At 39.9% G+C, this 16,977-nt stretch overlaps 3 protein-coding genes across 4 annotated transcripts in view; 2 read left to right on the forward strand and 1 right to left on the reverse strand.

Annotated features, from left to right (window-relative positions):
* Positions 1 to 9,380, forward strand: part of igf1ra (insulin-like growth factor 1a receptor) — a 93,254-nt gene extending 83,874 nt beyond the window's left edge. Inside the window, exon 21 of one of the 2 annotated variants that reach the window (XM_050072979.1) lies at positions 2,743 to 9,379. In XM_050072979.1, the coding sequence (XP_049928936.1) occupies positions 2,743 to 3,268 (526 nt within the window). In that variant the 3' untranslated portion in view covers positions 3,269 to 9,379. Of the gene's footprint in view, positions 1 to 2,742 lie in introns of both variants that reach the window. The other variant, XM_050072980.1, reaches the window with a different exon arrangement.
* On the reverse strand, positions 4,097 to 11,228 carry pgpep1l (pyroglutamyl-peptidase I like). The gene is made up of 5 exons (XM_050072981.1): positions 11,173 to 11,228; positions 11,040 to 11,092; positions 10,834 to 10,950; positions 9,757 to 9,983; positions 4,097 to 9,683 (listed from the first exon to the last, which is right to left on the reverse strand). The coding sequence occupies exons 1-5, from the start codon at positions 11,201 to 11,203 to the stop codon at positions 9,509 to 9,511; spliced, it is 603 nt and encodes a 200-aa protein (XP_049928938.1). The 5' UTR covers positions 11,204 to 11,228; the 3' UTR covers positions 4,097 to 9,508.
* Positions 11,229 to 12,258: 1,030 nt separating this feature from the next.
* synm (synemin, intermediate filament protein) overlaps positions 12,259 to 16,977 on the forward strand; it is a 9,747-nt gene continuing 5,028 nt past the window's right edge. Inside the window, exons 1-2 of the mRNA XM_050073878.1 lie at positions 12,259 to 13,156; positions 15,540 to 15,664. Coding sequence (XP_049929835.1) covers positions 12,359 to 13,156; positions 15,540 to 15,664 — 923 coding nt within the window. The 5' untranslated portion in view covers positions 12,259 to 12,358. The remainder of the gene's footprint in view (positions 13,157 to 15,539; positions 15,665 to 16,977) is intronic.

Genomic DNA, 16,977 nt, shown 5'->3' on the forward strand with positions numbered 1-16,977 from the left:
ACAAACATGGCCGACTCCATGTTTGTACTCCCTATGTAGGTATAAATGGCTCATTCTGAGTTAACAAAAACATGACAATACTCAATTTCAGGTGATTACACACTACGAAAAAACATATATTGTATGATATATCTGATGACATATATCCCCTGAAGTCCCACACACTGAACCTTTAAAGATCAGTCAGTAAACTTTATGTATACAGCACATTTAGTTTGTTAAAATGGACTTGAATGTGCTAAATGCAGGTAAACAAACATAAGTTATATAAAAAACTGATGGCAATAGACAAATAAAAAGTGAAATAGATGTTGCCTGACCGAGAGGAGCTCTTTCATGCCAGCTGTAGGACATACATGTACAGCTCATGTACCACTGTGAGCTGTACATGTGTTAATAACGTCACTGGTGACAGGTCAAATGTAAGTCCATTAAGCTTAATGGCAATAGCATGTGTCTGTGTTTGCTGTGATTGGCAGGATGCTGACAACATGTCATGATTTACTGCAGCGTTTGTTTTCTAAATTTGCATCAAGCCCCATGCGCAGCAACAGATGGTGGGGAAAGAGTTTTCAGCAGGCAGGACTTCGCCGTCAGGTTACCCCGGAGCGCCAAGCATTACACGTCTTTCCACGGGAGGTCTTCGCTTCCTGGGTTTGGACATCTTAACGTCAACTTTAAGACACTTGCTGCGCTGCTGAAAAACAAGTCCAAGCCGCCCCCCCTCCCCTGACTGCTGCTTTAGAGTATGAAGCAAGGCGCGTGCTTAAGAAAAGCTCTACCCATAATTCCTCTGTGCAGAGCGGAGCTGGCACCCAGCTGCAGAGGCTGTTGTAGACTGCAAAGAGACCTCTGGGAGAGAGAGGGAGAGAAAGAAAACAAGAGTGAGGGAACAGCAAGAACGGAGGAGAGATGACTGAGGTGTTTATGTCAGCGGGCCTTAGAGAGTATTCTTAGCTTGTTTGTGTATAATTGAAGTTGTGGTGTGTGGTGTAGCACCACACAAAACTGTAATAATTCTCCCTTTTATGATGTTGTTTTGACATTCCCAAAGCTCGGCTGCTGGCCTGGCACAGTAACATAACATATGATTTACTGTGCTTCAGAGCACATGCGACATTACTGATCTTACTGTATCTGTTGTGATGTAGCAATCCTTAAAACATATCCAGATTTTTAGTAGTTCGTTTGAACTGTCACGTTCACCAAGCGTATCTGTCAACAACCTGTATGAAATCTCCAAGTCCAAGAGATAAGGATGGGTATATGTGACTTCACACATCTTTTTTTAGTGTGTATAAGCTGTTGCCATCAGGCTAAAGGTGCACACAGTAATTACATTCACACCCACTAATATTAAACAAAATGTGAACACAGAAACTAACACTTTTTATTGTAATTTGTGTCTTGTTTTATTGTTCTGTACACAATGCAAAAGTAATCAAAGCATCTGTTCTATCGGATATTCACTGTAGTAAGTGGTGAGTAGCAGCACAGTACAGTACTATATAAATGTACCGTCTACATAAGGGTTTGTTTTTCAAGCTCTATACAGTGAACTGAGTTACACTGCCAGAGAGAATGGAAATTGGCTTTAACTTCAGTGTCTCCTGCCACCTGCTGGTGAGAAACATGAAGTCTCCCCACTCAGAAGTCCTTAAAGGATAGGTTCACATTTATACCAAGTCTGTATTAAGACAATATTCACATCCCTACATGTACACTGAAAGAGTTGTTGGCTGCTGCAATCATTCCTCCTGTCCTACTGGCTGTGAAGTAGCACAATTATGCTCTTGGACGGGGGATAAAATCCACAGTTCTCATTTTGTTATGAAAAAGTTTATTCATTTTCCATAACCGCTTATCCTGTTAGGGGTCGCAGGGGGGATGGAGCCTATCCCAGCTGACATTGGGCGAGAGGCAGGGTACACCCTGGACAAGTCACCAGACTATCACAGGGCTGACACATAGAGACAGACAACCATTCACACTCACATTCACACCTACGGACAACTTGAAGTCATATATCACCAGTTAACTCTTTGCAACCTGAGCAAATTAAAAACATGGGAAAAAGCCAATGAGCAATGAAAGAGGAAACGACCCCGCAAAATTACCACGAAATTTAAAACAAGAAAATTAGTTTTAAAAAGAAGAAAGAAAGTTAAAAACAAACAAAGATGGAATTCCCTGGAAATAGTGCTTAAAATTATAATAATTCCGTAACATAATTTTAAAATGTAATAATAATATTTAATTTTAAGATTTGTGGGACATTTCTGACCAAGTTGCTCATTGCCTTTTCCCCATGTTTCTGAAAGAAATCGCACTAATTAGCTCATGATTCAAATGTTTAAATACTTGACAAAGGGGTCTGAATGCAGCATAAGAAAAGTAATGTTGCTCCAGGTTCCAAAGGGTTACCCTGCATGTCTTTGGACTGTGGGAGGAAGCCGGAGTACCTGGAGAAAACCCACGCTGACACACGGAGAACATGCATACTCCGCACAGAGGGGCTCCCTCCTGGGATCGAACCAGGAACCCTCTTGCTGTGAGGCGACAGTGCTAACCACCCCACCACCATGCTGCCCCCCTTTTTAATATCTGTGTCTCAATAAAGCAAAATAATTACAAAAAGATCATCTGAAAAAACAAATTGAAGCTATGCTTTTAATTATAAAATAACGCCAAGAATCTACTGTCCATTACCGACCCTTTTTATCCTTTCTACATCACTTGCAGATTCGAGCTGATGAGGATGTGCTGGCAGTATAACCCCAAGATGCGTCCGTCCTTCCTGGAGATCATCAGCAGCATCAAAGATGAACTGGATCCTCCCTTCAGGGAAATGAGCTTCTTCTACAGCGAGGAGAACAAGCCGCCGGACACCGAGGAGCTGGACATGGAGGTAGAAAACATGGAGAACATTCCACTGGACCCTGCATCCACCAGGCAGCCCTCTGCTGCCGCCGCCCCCTCGTCGGGGTGCACAGGAGGCACGCCGCCTCCTTCTACACAGCAGTTATCCCCCATGCAAGGCCCAAGTACTCCATTACTGGGACCTGTGTCTCCCTCCTCCCCGGGCCCGGTTGCCTCAGCGTTGGCGTCTCCAGGCCAAGCCTTGGACAAGCACTCAGGACATGTTTCGGCCAACGGGCCCGTGGTGGTACTGCGGCCCAACTTTGATGAGATGCAACCCTATGCACACATGAACGGGGGCAGAAAGAACGAACGGGCGTTACCACTGCCCCAGTCGTCGGCCTGCTGATATCAGACCAGCCCCTTCTCCTCCTCCTCCTCTTACACAGGGTAACACAAACCTCTCCTCCATCTCTTAAGGAGGGATGGATGAGGTAAGAAACGACTTTCTTCTACTGTGTGCCAGTAGATGGTCTCTCCACTCCTTTAAGGTCAAACACAAACTGTAAAAACTGAGAAACAGTACAGAAACCTGCTAAAGCATTTGGAGTTTGGTGGCTCAGACTCGACACTGGGGAACTCCTTCCTGTGCCGCCAGGATTTCAGTTGTTGTTACATAAGTCCTTTGAGAAGGAAAACACTAAAGGCATGTATCCTGACTTACAGATTTAGACATGAACTAAAGAAAATCTTTTTTTTAGCATATCTGCCAGCAAATCCAACAGAAGAGCACTTTTTTTCCTGATGATTTCAGAGGGGATGTTGTGGATATCTGAGTGTGTATTTATACAAAACACGGGATTCTCTCTATAATATGGTATAACTCCATTTCTAAATGACTTTCCATCAAAATGACTTTGTTTGCATGAGCAGACAGGCTCATGTCACGTGAGGATGCCTCTATGAGAAAGTCTGGACTAAGATCAGTGTTTCATTTTACTGTTGATATTTCTATGATCCCCGTCAGGAGCGGGTCAAAATGGAAGAGGAGGGCCTATTGTGTATCTGCCAAACTATTGCCAAATCAAGTTTTTTCTTCAGTTTCATACAGGTCTCCCTTCTTGTTTAAGGCTGTGGTTCAGAGTTCAGATAAGTCTGTCTGGGAAATAACACCAAAATTGTTTGGTAGCACTCAGACTTCATGCTTATCTTTAGTACTAACTGCTCGTGGAGCAGCTGTGTGTGTGTGTGTGTGTGTGTGTGTGTGTGTGTGTGTGTGTGTGTGTGTGTGTGTGTGTGTGGAGGGGGGTTATCACAGAACAGGATACAGTGTACTGTTGAGAGAGGCCACATTCACACCTGCAGTCAAAGTTTTCTGAGAATGTGCAGCATCTGCATTGTGGGTGGAATAAATCTAGCAGGCCTTGTGATACTTAGAGAAATGCGCCACAAAATTTCTATTAAATGATTTGCATATAGAGAGGCCGGTAGAAAAGCAGCAATGTTTCATTCAAGATTTGAAGTATAGGCCTCTTAATCCAGTTTAAAGGTACATTTTCCTCACATCAACTGACACAGTATCAGTAAAAACTAGGGGTGGGAATCACCAGAAGATCCACGATAGGATATTATCACGATACAATATTATTGCAATTTTAAATATGTTGCAATATATTGAATATTGTGATTAAAATATATTGCGATATACTGCGATTTATAACCTTTATTCAACTGTAATTATGTCCCCAAAGGGAAACATCTGTTTTTATCTAATAAGATAAAATTTTCAGTCTGTTCATCTCACTTTTTTGCAGCAGCAAAATGTATCTAGTGGACTGAAAAAGCAATTGATTATATTATTCTTGTAGGCTAACTTAAGTTCAATTTGTATTTGTCATATTAATGATTTATATAATTTTAAAAAACACATTTGGGACTGTGTGACGATACGATATTGCCAAAAAAATATCGCAATACTATATCGTATCGTTTTTTCCCCCACCCCTAGTAAGAATTCATCTTAAAATGATAATTTAATCCGAACTTTGAAATGTCAGTATATTTTAATAAAGGTCCAGTGTGTAGAATTTAGTGGCATCTAGCAGATATTAACGTCTCATTCTAATGAAACGAAAACACAGTTCTTATTTTCAGGTGATTATAAAGTAATGAAGTAATAATTATGAAAGTTAAATGCCATTTCTACCTATAGATGCCCCTAAATCCTACACACTGAACCTTTAAGTTAAAATAATTAGTCAATGGATGTAAAATTTGCAACCAATTTTATAAATTTTATGATTTTATTATCAATTTAATTCAGTTTATTTAAACAAAAATGCCCAAATGTAATTGGCTCTCCAGCTCCTTATTCGGTGGGACTTGCTGCTTTTTTGTCATCTAGACAAGTTTGGGTTTTCAAAAACAATTGGCAGATTAATTGATGATGAAAATAATAATTCGTTGCAGCCCTATATTTTCATGTAACTACATTTGAAATGGCTGCTTGCTGTTTCTGGTGATCGGCTTTACAAAACATTCTGTTGCACCTAAACAGATGAACAGAAACCCTCCTCTTCATCACTTGAACATCCAGTGGAAGCACACACACAACTTGAGTCAGCCACCTCTGAATCACAGCCTCAGTCTGTCCTCGTTTTATTAAAACAAAATCCTAACAAAGCATCAAGTCTCACACTGCAAGTCACTGAACGTCACAATCAAGGGATACGACTCTGCCTCCGCGTTCATTCATTCAAACCTTTATCTGACTTTGTTTTTAAAGTGTACATTTCATGCGGGAGGTGAACGTCGTTCTCTGTGATACTGCTGTTCAAATTCAATGGCACCAAATACACCACAACAGACAGACAGAGTCGAAGACCTGAGACAGAAAAACGAGAAGGCGTTGGATCGGACTTTAGTAGCCTAGAGACGATTTTTAAATCACAGCAGGTCTCTTTTAGAATAGTCATTAGTTTCTCTACATTTCAAACACATATAAAGGTCTTACAGTTGTATTTTAGACTGCAGGATCGTTTTTATACACATCATTGGTTTTGTCACTTTTTTAAAAACCTTTTTACGGTTCAAAATGTTTGCCTCTATGTCTGTACAGAACAAAGCTGCTATTTTATTCTTTTTCTCTTTTGGATGTGTGTACATATATATACATATATATATATATATATATACATATATATATACACACACAAGAAATCCTTCAGGTTTGGTATTTTATGGTCTCCACTACAGTCCATTTCTTATATCTTTAAACTCTGTTTAAAAAACAAAAAAACTAAAAAATAAGATGATTTAGATATAAAAGCATTTTCTTCTGTTACCCCAAAAGGTTTCCTGTAACACTATATTTCGTTCATTGCCTTTTATTTTTATGAAATCTTTCCTCCTGTATTTGTTTCGTGGATGTCTATATTATTATTATTATTATTATTAATATTATTATTATTATTATTTGGAATGGACACCTTAGCTCGATGTGTGAGTGTGTACTTTCTGCACCCTTTTTGTACTTGTTGTCTAGCACTGCGCCTAGCATTGCCCCCTAGGTGCGACTCAATCTCAGGTCAAAGTAAAGGCTTTGCTTTCTCCACACATTCTCATGATCGTCCTCTACTTGTCTCAGCTTGTACCTCCCCATTTCCTCCTCCTCATCCTCATCCTCCTCACCCCTTACCATCATGTTTTGAGTCCAGTAGTGCCCTCTCTCCTCCCCACTGGCCCCTCACTGACCTCTACGACATACTGTACCTGTTTCCTCCCCCGGTGCCTCCTTTTGAAGTAAGCGTACGAGATATTTACTTTACACCAGATCTGGTATTTTAACCCATCCATTTCTTGCCTCTTCTCGGATCAATAGGGCTAATTGGGTTGTATTGTTTGCCTTAATTACGCCAACCATCTCTCAAGCATTCGAAATCAGATTTTATTTCTCCTTCCTTTTATTTTTTTAAACGTTATTATAACACTCAAGCGCAATATAATGCCACTTCTGCTAACGTTACGTCTCCAAAGTGAGAACAGGTCTTATTGTTTGTCTTCATAATCACTGCTTCTGAAAACCAAATAAAGGATGGGTTAAAGTCCAGGGAAGGGAACACATTTCAATGTCATGAATGGAAAACAAAAAAGGTCTTAAAATGGAGGCTGAATAGTGATTTTTGAAGGATTTCTCCTCATCTTTTTTTGGAAAATGTTGCCTGGTGATTTTTTTCTCTCCCCTCTCTCTTTGAAGTTTTTTTTTTCTGTAGGAGTGTTATTTATTTATTTTTTTATTCTCCTTTTGTGATATCAGTTTAAATCACTGTATAAATGCCCCATGATTCAGTATAAAGTTGGATTTTTTTTTGTATGTATTTTCTTTGGTGTCATGACTGGGGGACTTAAAAGGTTTTATTTTTTTTTTCCTTCAAGTATATATCTACCTCACTCTTTTTAAATATATGTATGCGTATGGAAAACAAGTACATCTCACTCTTTCTCATCAGTTTGTATAGAAACCTCATCATCTGGATAAAACCCACAGGGATCTAGATAAACCTCACAAAGCGGACTAGGATGGGAGATGGAATATCTGTGATGTAATCAGCCCACCAGTAAGTTTACACCTCCAAGAATACAACAGGAGAGAACTTAAGTGCAGTATGGTTAAGTTTCCTGCAGAATAAATATAAAATTTTGGGTGTTTATGTGAGATAATATTACATAATTACGCTTAATTTGACTGAATGATAAAGGCAAGAGTGTGGGGCGCAACATCAGCACCAGATATCCCATCTCCACTGACTCCCAACATATTGTCACAACCTCAAATCCTCAAAAGACAGAAACCTTAATTTTCTCATCTAAAATGCATTTTTATATGAGTCCAAACAGTTATGATGGGGAATATTTAAAAAGGGAAAAATGTTTTATCGACCTCCAAGAACAAAAAAATGTATTCGCTGGTCACCTGCAGCCTGTAACGTTGCACGGTTACGGCACAAACGAGACATCCAGATGTCATTCACGCTCAAAATATACATTCAGTTCTATGTATGGATCAGTGCTGTGAATGTAACACAAAACCTTTGTCGAGATAGCAGCAACTCCACCTACATGTTTCTGGACAGTTTCAGTCATCTATCAATGTTGGATTAGATTCCGTCTTCTTTTTTTTGTCACCCCCGTAACTCTTTGTGTTTACGTGAACGCCATCACTCCCTCTGTCCTGAGTCTACCTGCTGAATGCCATCACGTTCCAGCTCTGGTAATGGCTTATCTCCGCCATTTTTTTTTTTAACACTTTTTGATCTCTTGGAAGTAAACTTAACACGCCTTATTTTGGCCTCTTTGTACTGCTACTTACACTAATGCTGCTGGTTCAAACCGTCACCTCAGTGGATCTTATATTGTCATCGAAAATGTCGAGCACGAAGGTGGCAAAAAAAGGAGCTTTTACATCTCAAAACTTCTCCTAACAAACCTCAACTCAAAGTGGCTACTTTGGAGAGCGCTGTCTCGGTGCAAGGGCTTCTGGGCTGGAAACGATTAGAAAACTCATGTTGAAATTAAAACCCAAAAGCAATAAAAGAAATTACGACTAGGCCACTGGGTAACTTCTAATGTGAAACCTGGGTGCTCAATTTCCTCTTAAGCATTTTATCTGTGCATGATTTAGGAGAATATAAGAGAATGAAAGAGTGAACAGTTTGTTTTTGGTTGACTGCTGCTGAATATCACGTCGGTACAGAAATCACCACTGACAAGCAAACAGCTTGTGTAGTTACTTAACATATCTGTGCTTTTTTTTCTCCCTGTTTTGGATGCATGTAAGGATTAAATGCAAACTCTTCAGTTCCGGGAGTAGACGTTACATCGAGCTGTCGTGAGGTGAATTACTGTTGAATTCATAGTTACCATTAGATCACAAACCTGTCATAACTGCAGCATTTAAATACACACGTGGACATGTATAGGACAGGGATGTTGCGTAGATTACGGGTAGTCACAGTGAAGAGGTAAACATGATTAGAAAAAAGATGATAGGCCTAAGTTTACAGCTTCACACTAGTTGCTTTTTTTTTTGCATTACCAGATTTCAAATATACATTAACGAACTGAAAAGACAAAAACATTCATCTTTTATCACTTTCATTCTTCTGAATGTTCTTCATGCAAACCTCAGGTTTATGGAGGATGCGTCAGTGCATTCAAACTGCAATAATAAGTTTGAGGTTTATCATTATCATGCCTCTGTTGTTATGATTTGCATTCCTATACCTTCTGAGGGGGCCTTGGTCTACTGCTATGATTTTATTGCAATGACTTTCACAAGATCTCTGTGTTCATTACCTGATTGGGGAAAAGAAATAATCAAAAAAAAAAAAACCTTCACTAGACTCTGTCTTTTTTCAAGCTCTGTATCTGAGGCCTCAAACGTTTTTTCACACCTATAGCTGAGATGGTGTATTTTTGACATGCCATCTCCAAATGTGTATCTGAGAATTTCTTGTATTTTCTTTTTTTTTCTGAAATTTTGAATAAATAAATGAATGAGAAATATGACTGTTTGTTCTATTCAAATCTCTCTGAGGCCACTTTGATGTGTGAAATGTCTATTAGAAGATCTACCTCGCTCATGTTCTCATCACGTGGTTTCTGAAGAGTCCTCCAGCTGGTCCAGCATGGCGAGAATGAGGCTCTGCAGCAGTGGTACCAGTCTGTCACCTGAGGTCAGGCTGCCAGATGAGGGCACATGGATAAATGCCGCTCTCCTCTGACCGTAATACAGTGAGCAGTAATATGCAAAGTCACACAGGTACCTGAGAGAAGCACAGACAGCGTTATCTCATATTTTTGTGTGCCCATCATCACAGTGCAGGAGCAGACGCCTACCTGCCAGCATCTCTTGAATAAACAACATCCGTCCCTGCTTGTTGGAGCTCTTTGGCGACAGCCCTCATATTAACGACCGAGTCCAGTTTGTCTGGTCCTCCCTCCACACAGCAGTGACTCTCAGGGCAGAAGCCGCACACGTCTTTGTCTCTGTAGCCGCTGTTCTTTCCTGTTTGCTCCAGAATGATGACACTAGAACCTCTGGCTACGCCCAGATGTACAGCAAACTGGGGCACACAAACAAGGAGGATAAAGTGAGATATTCACCTATTATTAATGTAATCATGGCGTAATTATGCTAAATATCTCCACCAGGGCCGTAGCTACTATTCAGGAAACTGAGGTCATGCCCTCTGAAGTTGTTCTGGGAAACTGGGGGATTTTAGCAACTGTTTGCACTCTACAAAAAAAGGTTTGGATTTCATGATTGTTTAAATTAATTTCAAGTGGTTTTAAATGTTTTTTGATAAGTTATATATTAGACAGACTCATTGTAGGTTAACATATAGGGAAAATAAAGGGATATAAATATATATATAAATAGAGGGAAATAAAATAAAATATAATTTAACAATGACACAAAATAATTATTTAGTTATTTAAAAAAAAAAAATGAAACAAAAAAATTTATTTTATTTTTAAATCCAAATCAGTAATAGTTTGACACTTTTGGTATCTGGTCTAAATAGTTTAAAAAAAAAAAAAAAAAGAAGCTAAAAACGTATCCGTTCACTGTGGCCTTTAACTAGCTCTGACTGTCGTGACACAAGTCTGAAACTCTTTTTTTACGCTTCATGCTGCTGCAACTCTTTTAAAAATCTTACTTGATTTTATGATTTATAGTTTTACAACTCTATGACTTTATGAATCAGTTCTATTTTATATTTATTATGTCTATTTTCATGTGAAACACTCAGTGCTTATAATGCCCATATTGTAAAGCACCTTGTGCTGCATTTCTTGTATGAAAGGTGATATATAAATGAACTATTATCATTATAAAAAATTCCTGAGTGAGATTGGCTTCCTATACCAGTGACTCTGCCCCTGGTCTTGACTTTAACAATAAATCTTTACCTTTGGGTGAAGAGTTTGCCAAATCTCAGCAATGATTTGCTGGGTCTTCACATAACTCACTGGCACCTCCTTGATGTAAACATCAGTCCCTTCTCCCAATCCGACCAACTTCAAGCCCTGAAATAAAGAAATATTAGACATATCTAAGTCTTTGTGTCTCGCGATGGGCTTTACATTGATTTTAATTATCATTCCCAATACATTACCTGGGCTGCTGTCCAGCTGGGGTTCACCAGGAACTGTCGAAAAGGTCCAAAACCTGACAGACAGGATTAAAAATCAACGTGTGCGCCGGTTTGAAGAGCTCGTGTAGCCTATTGTCAGCAAAAACTACTTTACCTGTGACCACCACGGTGTCGGATCCACTCATAACGCAGTCAGGTTCACACAGCCAGTATAGTCTACGGGTACAGACCACTGAAAAACATCAGGGTTTATTTTAGCTGCCGCAGTTCACAGTTTGTCCGCTTGGCGGAGCTGTTCCCCGGCAGATAGAGGATTAAAAGCATTGTGGAAGTGATGCATTCAGGTGCCTCCGGTAAGACTTTTAATTTAAAAGAAGTCAGTTAATTTATCAGCCTGATAATAAGACTAAACTGACCTTTCGATTTACTTTATTTTTAAACAATTAAATTATATTTACTAGAGGTTTTAGTTCTCACTCGTTACTTTAAGAATTACTGAAAAATCGTTGTTTTTTAAAAAAAATTATTTATATTTTATTAAACCGGAAATAATCCATTGGACTGTAAGAAAAGACAGATTTATGTGAATAAAAACAGGTAAATACAAATAGAAAACAATATGCCTATATTCATATGACGTTTCAGTGAACAACATAGCAACTATAAAATATACTCATTTGACCCATTGTTTTCATTTCAGTTGTTTACTTAATTACACACTTAGTTTTGTCTTCATCTTTTGATTTCATTTTACTTCATGACACATTTTCAGTATCTCGCTTTTTATTTCATTTTGTCATTATTTTATCTTATGTTATGTTATTATGTTATGCTATGTATGTTATTTTATTTTGTTATGTTTTGTGATGTAATGTTTTTATTTTTTATGTTATGTTGTGTTATTGTATTTTATTGTATTATTTTTTTTATTTTATTTTATGTTATTTATTTTATTTTATTTTATGTTTTTTTATTCTATTTTATTTTATGTTATTTATTTTATTTTATTTTAAGTTTTTATTTTATTTTATTTTATGTTTTTTTATGTTATGTTTCGCCACATCCTTGGTTATCACATTGAAGTGAGATGTATTATATTTCAGACAGCACTAAAACGCAGCATCACATCTGCCAGGGACGCGGACGCGCTCGGGGCGATCCTGAGGCAGGACCCGCCCTTCTCTTCTTCCTCCTCCTCCTCCTCCTCCTGCACTTGTCAAAGGGTACTGATCGCAAATTACATCACAGTCGTGTCCACAGACGCGCACGCAAATGACACCGGGACAACCTGTCTCCTAAAGTTTTTCTCTAAAACTCACTTTTTCTAATCAGATGCCACGATGTTGCCTTTCAAGAGAACTTTTGACAGCGAGAAGCAGCAGCTGCAGGAGCTCAACAGCAGACTTGCCCAGTATCTTTCCAGGACGAAGCAGCTGGAGCAGGAAAATGCGCATCTCATCACTCAAATCAACAAACTCAGACAGACGAAGAGGGTGGACTGGGAGCCCAAGTATCTGGGTGAGATGCGGGAGCTGAGGAGAATGGTGGGGCAGTTGTCGTTTGAAAAGTCCCAGGCTGAGATGGAGAGGGAGAAGCTATGGCGGGAGTTGCAGATGGTCCAGTCTATGTGCAGCGAGCAGACCGAGGTGTGCAGGGACATCAGTGGCGAGCTGAAAGGCTACGAAAAGGAGCTCCACCACGCTCACAAGACCAACGATGAACTCCAGCAGCGTTTATTCCAGCTGGAAAACGAGTATAAATGTATGGTCGATGCGCACATGCAAGAAAAGGACCATCTCCTGCGTCAGGTGGAGTCCCGGGTGGTGCCCATCATTACGCAAACTTATCACGGGCCTCCGGTGGCCACCATGGAAGAGGTGCAAGAGTACGCCCGGGGTCTGTCCGAGGGATGGATTGAGACATTTGAAATGTACGAAGTGAAGGTGGAGGAGATGGAGCTGTCGATTAAAGCGGACCAGGCGAGGCTGGGTGATCTGCAGAGGGAGAAGATGATGTATGCCTCGGAGTTGGACAGATTACGCACAGAGGCGGAAAAACAAGGTCAGATTCAGTTCCACCTTGAAGAGGAACTGATGCACATGCAGGAGAAATTCCGGGTGGACCTCAATGAATATCAGGTGAGCAAAAGTCCAAGAGTAGGACAGCTCAGATTTATATGTCAGAGAAAGTGAAATGAAATCATGCATTATTTATTCCTACAAATTCATACTGTAATAATGATGTAATCTTCAAAATAAACACACAGAATAATCGCTCCTTCATCACGCCGAGCCACACGAGAGGGGGAGGCTGCTCCCTCTTGTCCCTGCCACACCCACTGTCCTTAAAGGCACTGATGCAGCTGTCAGAGGCTGCTACACATGATCAAACTGCTTCTAATACATATTTTTTTATATCATCAAAATCTAGGCTGCAATCTCTAACCATCATAGCAATGATGATTCTGGCTCCACCCTGTCCTAAAAGCACACACATGCAGTAGACTGGCTCTGACATTAATGCAACTCTCCCCACATGATAACATGACCATTAAGTGGAGCCTGACAAGTGTGTGTTCCCTTCACTGTTAAAGCACGGGATCTTGCGTGCAACATTTGACCTCAGTGTAAAAGGATTGAATAGATCGAGTATTCTGCCTCCCCAGTGCTTGATAGCTGCTAGATTACACCAGCCACTTAAACCAATTAGCTGTCAGACCGACAAATCCTTATTAACCTCCTAAAGATGGAGTCCTAAGCAGGTCAGTCAATTACAAATGACTACACTGGGTATGCACTGGCTGTACGGATGTCTTCAATGTTGGAACATAAACACATTTATCACTGTTACAGTAAACCCACATGTTTAAATTATGATTTGAGCATGACATCTGTTAGAGCAGTGGTTCCCAACTGGTGAGTCGCGGTCCAAAAGTGGATCACGGGTCCATTCTGAATGGACCACAAGTGACTCATGAATGTGTCAAGTTTCTAAAAAACACACTTTATTTTTAAGTACAGTGAATTTGCAGCACGAAGCTTTTATTTTAAAGTGGCATTTCTTGCTGTAGAGTGAGTGACTAATGGACAGCTATTTGACAGAGACAGCAAACTAGCTCGACAACATGGCCGAATGCAAGTATGACGCTAAATATATTAAACTGTACGGACCTTGAACTAATGACTAAGGAGAAATCTGGACCCTGTGGCTGGACCAGTTGGGAACCACTGTGTTGGAGGATGTCAAATATTATTGGCTCATGCAGTCACCTGATCAAGTGGTCCATATGATCAGTGCAGTCTGTGGGATCAGAGATGCACAATTAACTGAGGTATTATTAAAATCATAATATGGCCAAGTGCGATTTTCACATCGCAGGAGATGTAATTTTTTGGTACAGGTAAAATTAGCCACAATATTCCATTATAATTGAAGCACTGTGATGCTACAGAGATGCCCCGGCCTACAATTTATTTTCCAGACTTAAGGAAATATCCTTGTTTGGCACAGATCCCAGCAAAAAAAATCACATAATCATGATTTTTATATCTTTTTCAGTGAAAATTAAATGCAAAAATTACATTTCCCTATAGAATTGCAACTCATACCCCATACCTATCAAAATAATCCCGATATGACTTTTTTTGCACAAGTGAGATAACACTTGATTTGGACAAGAAGCGAGTTTACCATCTTTCTGCATTAGAGCTCAATACAATAAGGGGTGGAGTCTTGACAGCAGAAACGCAGATTTCCAAAGTCAACATCACCGAAGGCTGCAGCAGCCATTATTTCAGAAGTGAGGGGGATGAATTGTTCTGGAGCAAGGCGATTTTTTTGAATGATTTATCGAAGTATCCTCGTCCATTCAGTTGCGCCTCTCCACAGCGGCTAAGGAATGAAACCAAATAACCAAAAACACCTGATGACCAGAAAAACAGGTAATCTTTTAACGTCAGCCAACTGCTATCAAAACACGCGTCACTCGACTTACATGGTTTGATATAAAGAAGGAGTGTAGGCTTTCCTGCCTCTTGCTGGCTTGTTTGATGTACATTTTTGTTCAAACATACAGTACATCTTCCCCGCTTGGCACTTAGAGGGGCAACAGAGGGAGCATGCCTCTCTGCTGTGATGACAAAAGAAGCAGCAAGTGCGCACCTTGCCCTCCCAGTCACGGTGCATCCAGGACCACTTGGAAGAACAAGCTCTGACTTGTTAAAATAAAGTGAACAGCTGTCAGACTCGATTTACAGTATGGAAAACTGCGGGGGACATAGGGGACAGATACATTAGCTGCGGGGGACATGTACCCCACGTACCCCGCGTCCACTACGCCCCTGGGCTGAAGTAAAATAAAATGTGGTCACACACTGGTGGGTAATGGTTAACAAGTGAGCAGAATTATTATATTTTCAGTTAAATTGCAGGGACATAAAAAATTATAATACCCAATGGACAGACCACAGACTTGTAATGTAACACTATGGTGAATGTGAAAACTTTTTTTTTCTCCTCTAGATGATCATTGAGCAGCTGGAGCAGGAGAGGAATGTGATGGCTGACGCTATTGCAGAAAAGATGCGAGAGCATCAGCACCTTCTCCAGGTGAAGATGGATCTGGGCATGGAGGTGGCTGCCTACAGGTGATGAGCTTATTTCTTTTGTCTTAGCACAACAGATTTTTTTCTCATAGTAGGAAAAGCACAGGTGTTTACTAATCACATTGATGATGGTTGCTACGTTCAAGTGTCCCAGTGAGGCATGACAGTGCAACAGGATTGTGAAACTGAAGCAGCTACATGGTTTTCAGCTCCTTTTTCATTTTATTATTTGCACCTGTGCTTTTCTTACTGTGACTTGTCAAAATGTCTTCAGTGGAAAAAAACAGTGTAGAGTTACTGTGTGTTACCGAGCAGAGTTTGGTGCCAGGAAAAAACTTTTCAACACTTTTTGTCACAGTGATTTAAAGCTGTAGTAGGTAACTTTTATACAAAAAAACAAAACAAAAAAAACAACAACTTTGTTATACATGGTGAAACTGTCATTATATATTAACACAGCACTAAATTAGATGGATAATTGTAAAAAAAAAAAAAATATATATATGTTCCTCTGCCTACCCTATTGTCTCATAGCGCCTCTAATGGCTTTACCACACATGAACAAAAACAACCGATCAGAGCAGAGGAGTCTCTAACACAGCTGTCAATTATGCCAATCACTGCTCGTGAACTGTGGTCAAACGAGGGAGCGCTGGTGAAATGCGAATCAAGATTCCGTTATTGCATTGCATATTTCTCATCCAGGATGTTTTCAGAAACACATTTCAGTGCACTGTTTAGCCGTAAAATGAGAATGTCAAGCCGTCCAAAAACTACAGCCAGTAGACTCAGAAATGTCTGGCTTTTTTTTTTTTTTGTAATTCAAATTATTTATTTATCTATTCAGTCAAATCTGAACAAACTACAACTAATCACGTCATCATTACAGTTCAACAGACAAAAAAGCCTGCCTATGACCTCTTAAAGCTTTCAGACAAAAAAGCCTGCCTATGACCTCTTAAAGCTTTCAACTTCATTGCTGACCCTAGCTAACATGTGGAAGTAATGTACTCTTCCAGAATTTGGGGATCATTCGAGCAGCTGTGATGACTCCTACATTTATCACAACAAGGTCGTACTTTGATACATTCGGCAATTCAGTTTGGTCCCCCATAAGGCATAACCTTGGAGATTTAGGTACCGTCATACCATAGTAGGACTTTTTTTGTAGGGATGCACCGAATATTCGGTAACCGAATATATTCGGCCGAATATTGCAAAAAAACACACATTCGGTATTCGGTGGAATAAGTTAAAAGCAAGGCCGAATAATAGTAGCGGCGTTTTGATAACGCAATCAAATGGCGTGCCGTGACGGGCGGAATAAAATGTCGGTAGTGTGGCGATCCGTCCGT

This window comes from Epinephelus moara, chromosome 20, assembly GCF_006386435.1.
Source record: "Epinephelus moara isolate mb chromosome 20, YSFRI_EMoa_1.0, whole genome shotgun sequence".
Taxonomy (NCBI): domain Eukaryota; kingdom Metazoa; phylum Chordata; class Actinopteri; order Perciformes; family Serranidae; genus Epinephelus; species Epinephelus moara.

Bases quoted from the DNA above. Each gene is read 5' to 3' on its own strand.
- pgpep1l (XM_050072981.1), bottom strand. From the start codon at position 11,203: ATGAGTGGATCCGACACCGTGGTGGTCACAG. The intron at 9,984-10,833 runs GTAAAGATTTAT...TGTGTGCCCCAG, and splicing joins GGCAAACTCTTCACCCAAAG to TTTGCTGTACATCTGGGCGT. The intron at 9,684-9,756 runs GTAGGCGTCTGC...TGCTTCTCTCAG, and splicing joins TATTCAAGAGATGCTGGCAG to GTACCTGTGTGACTTTGCAT.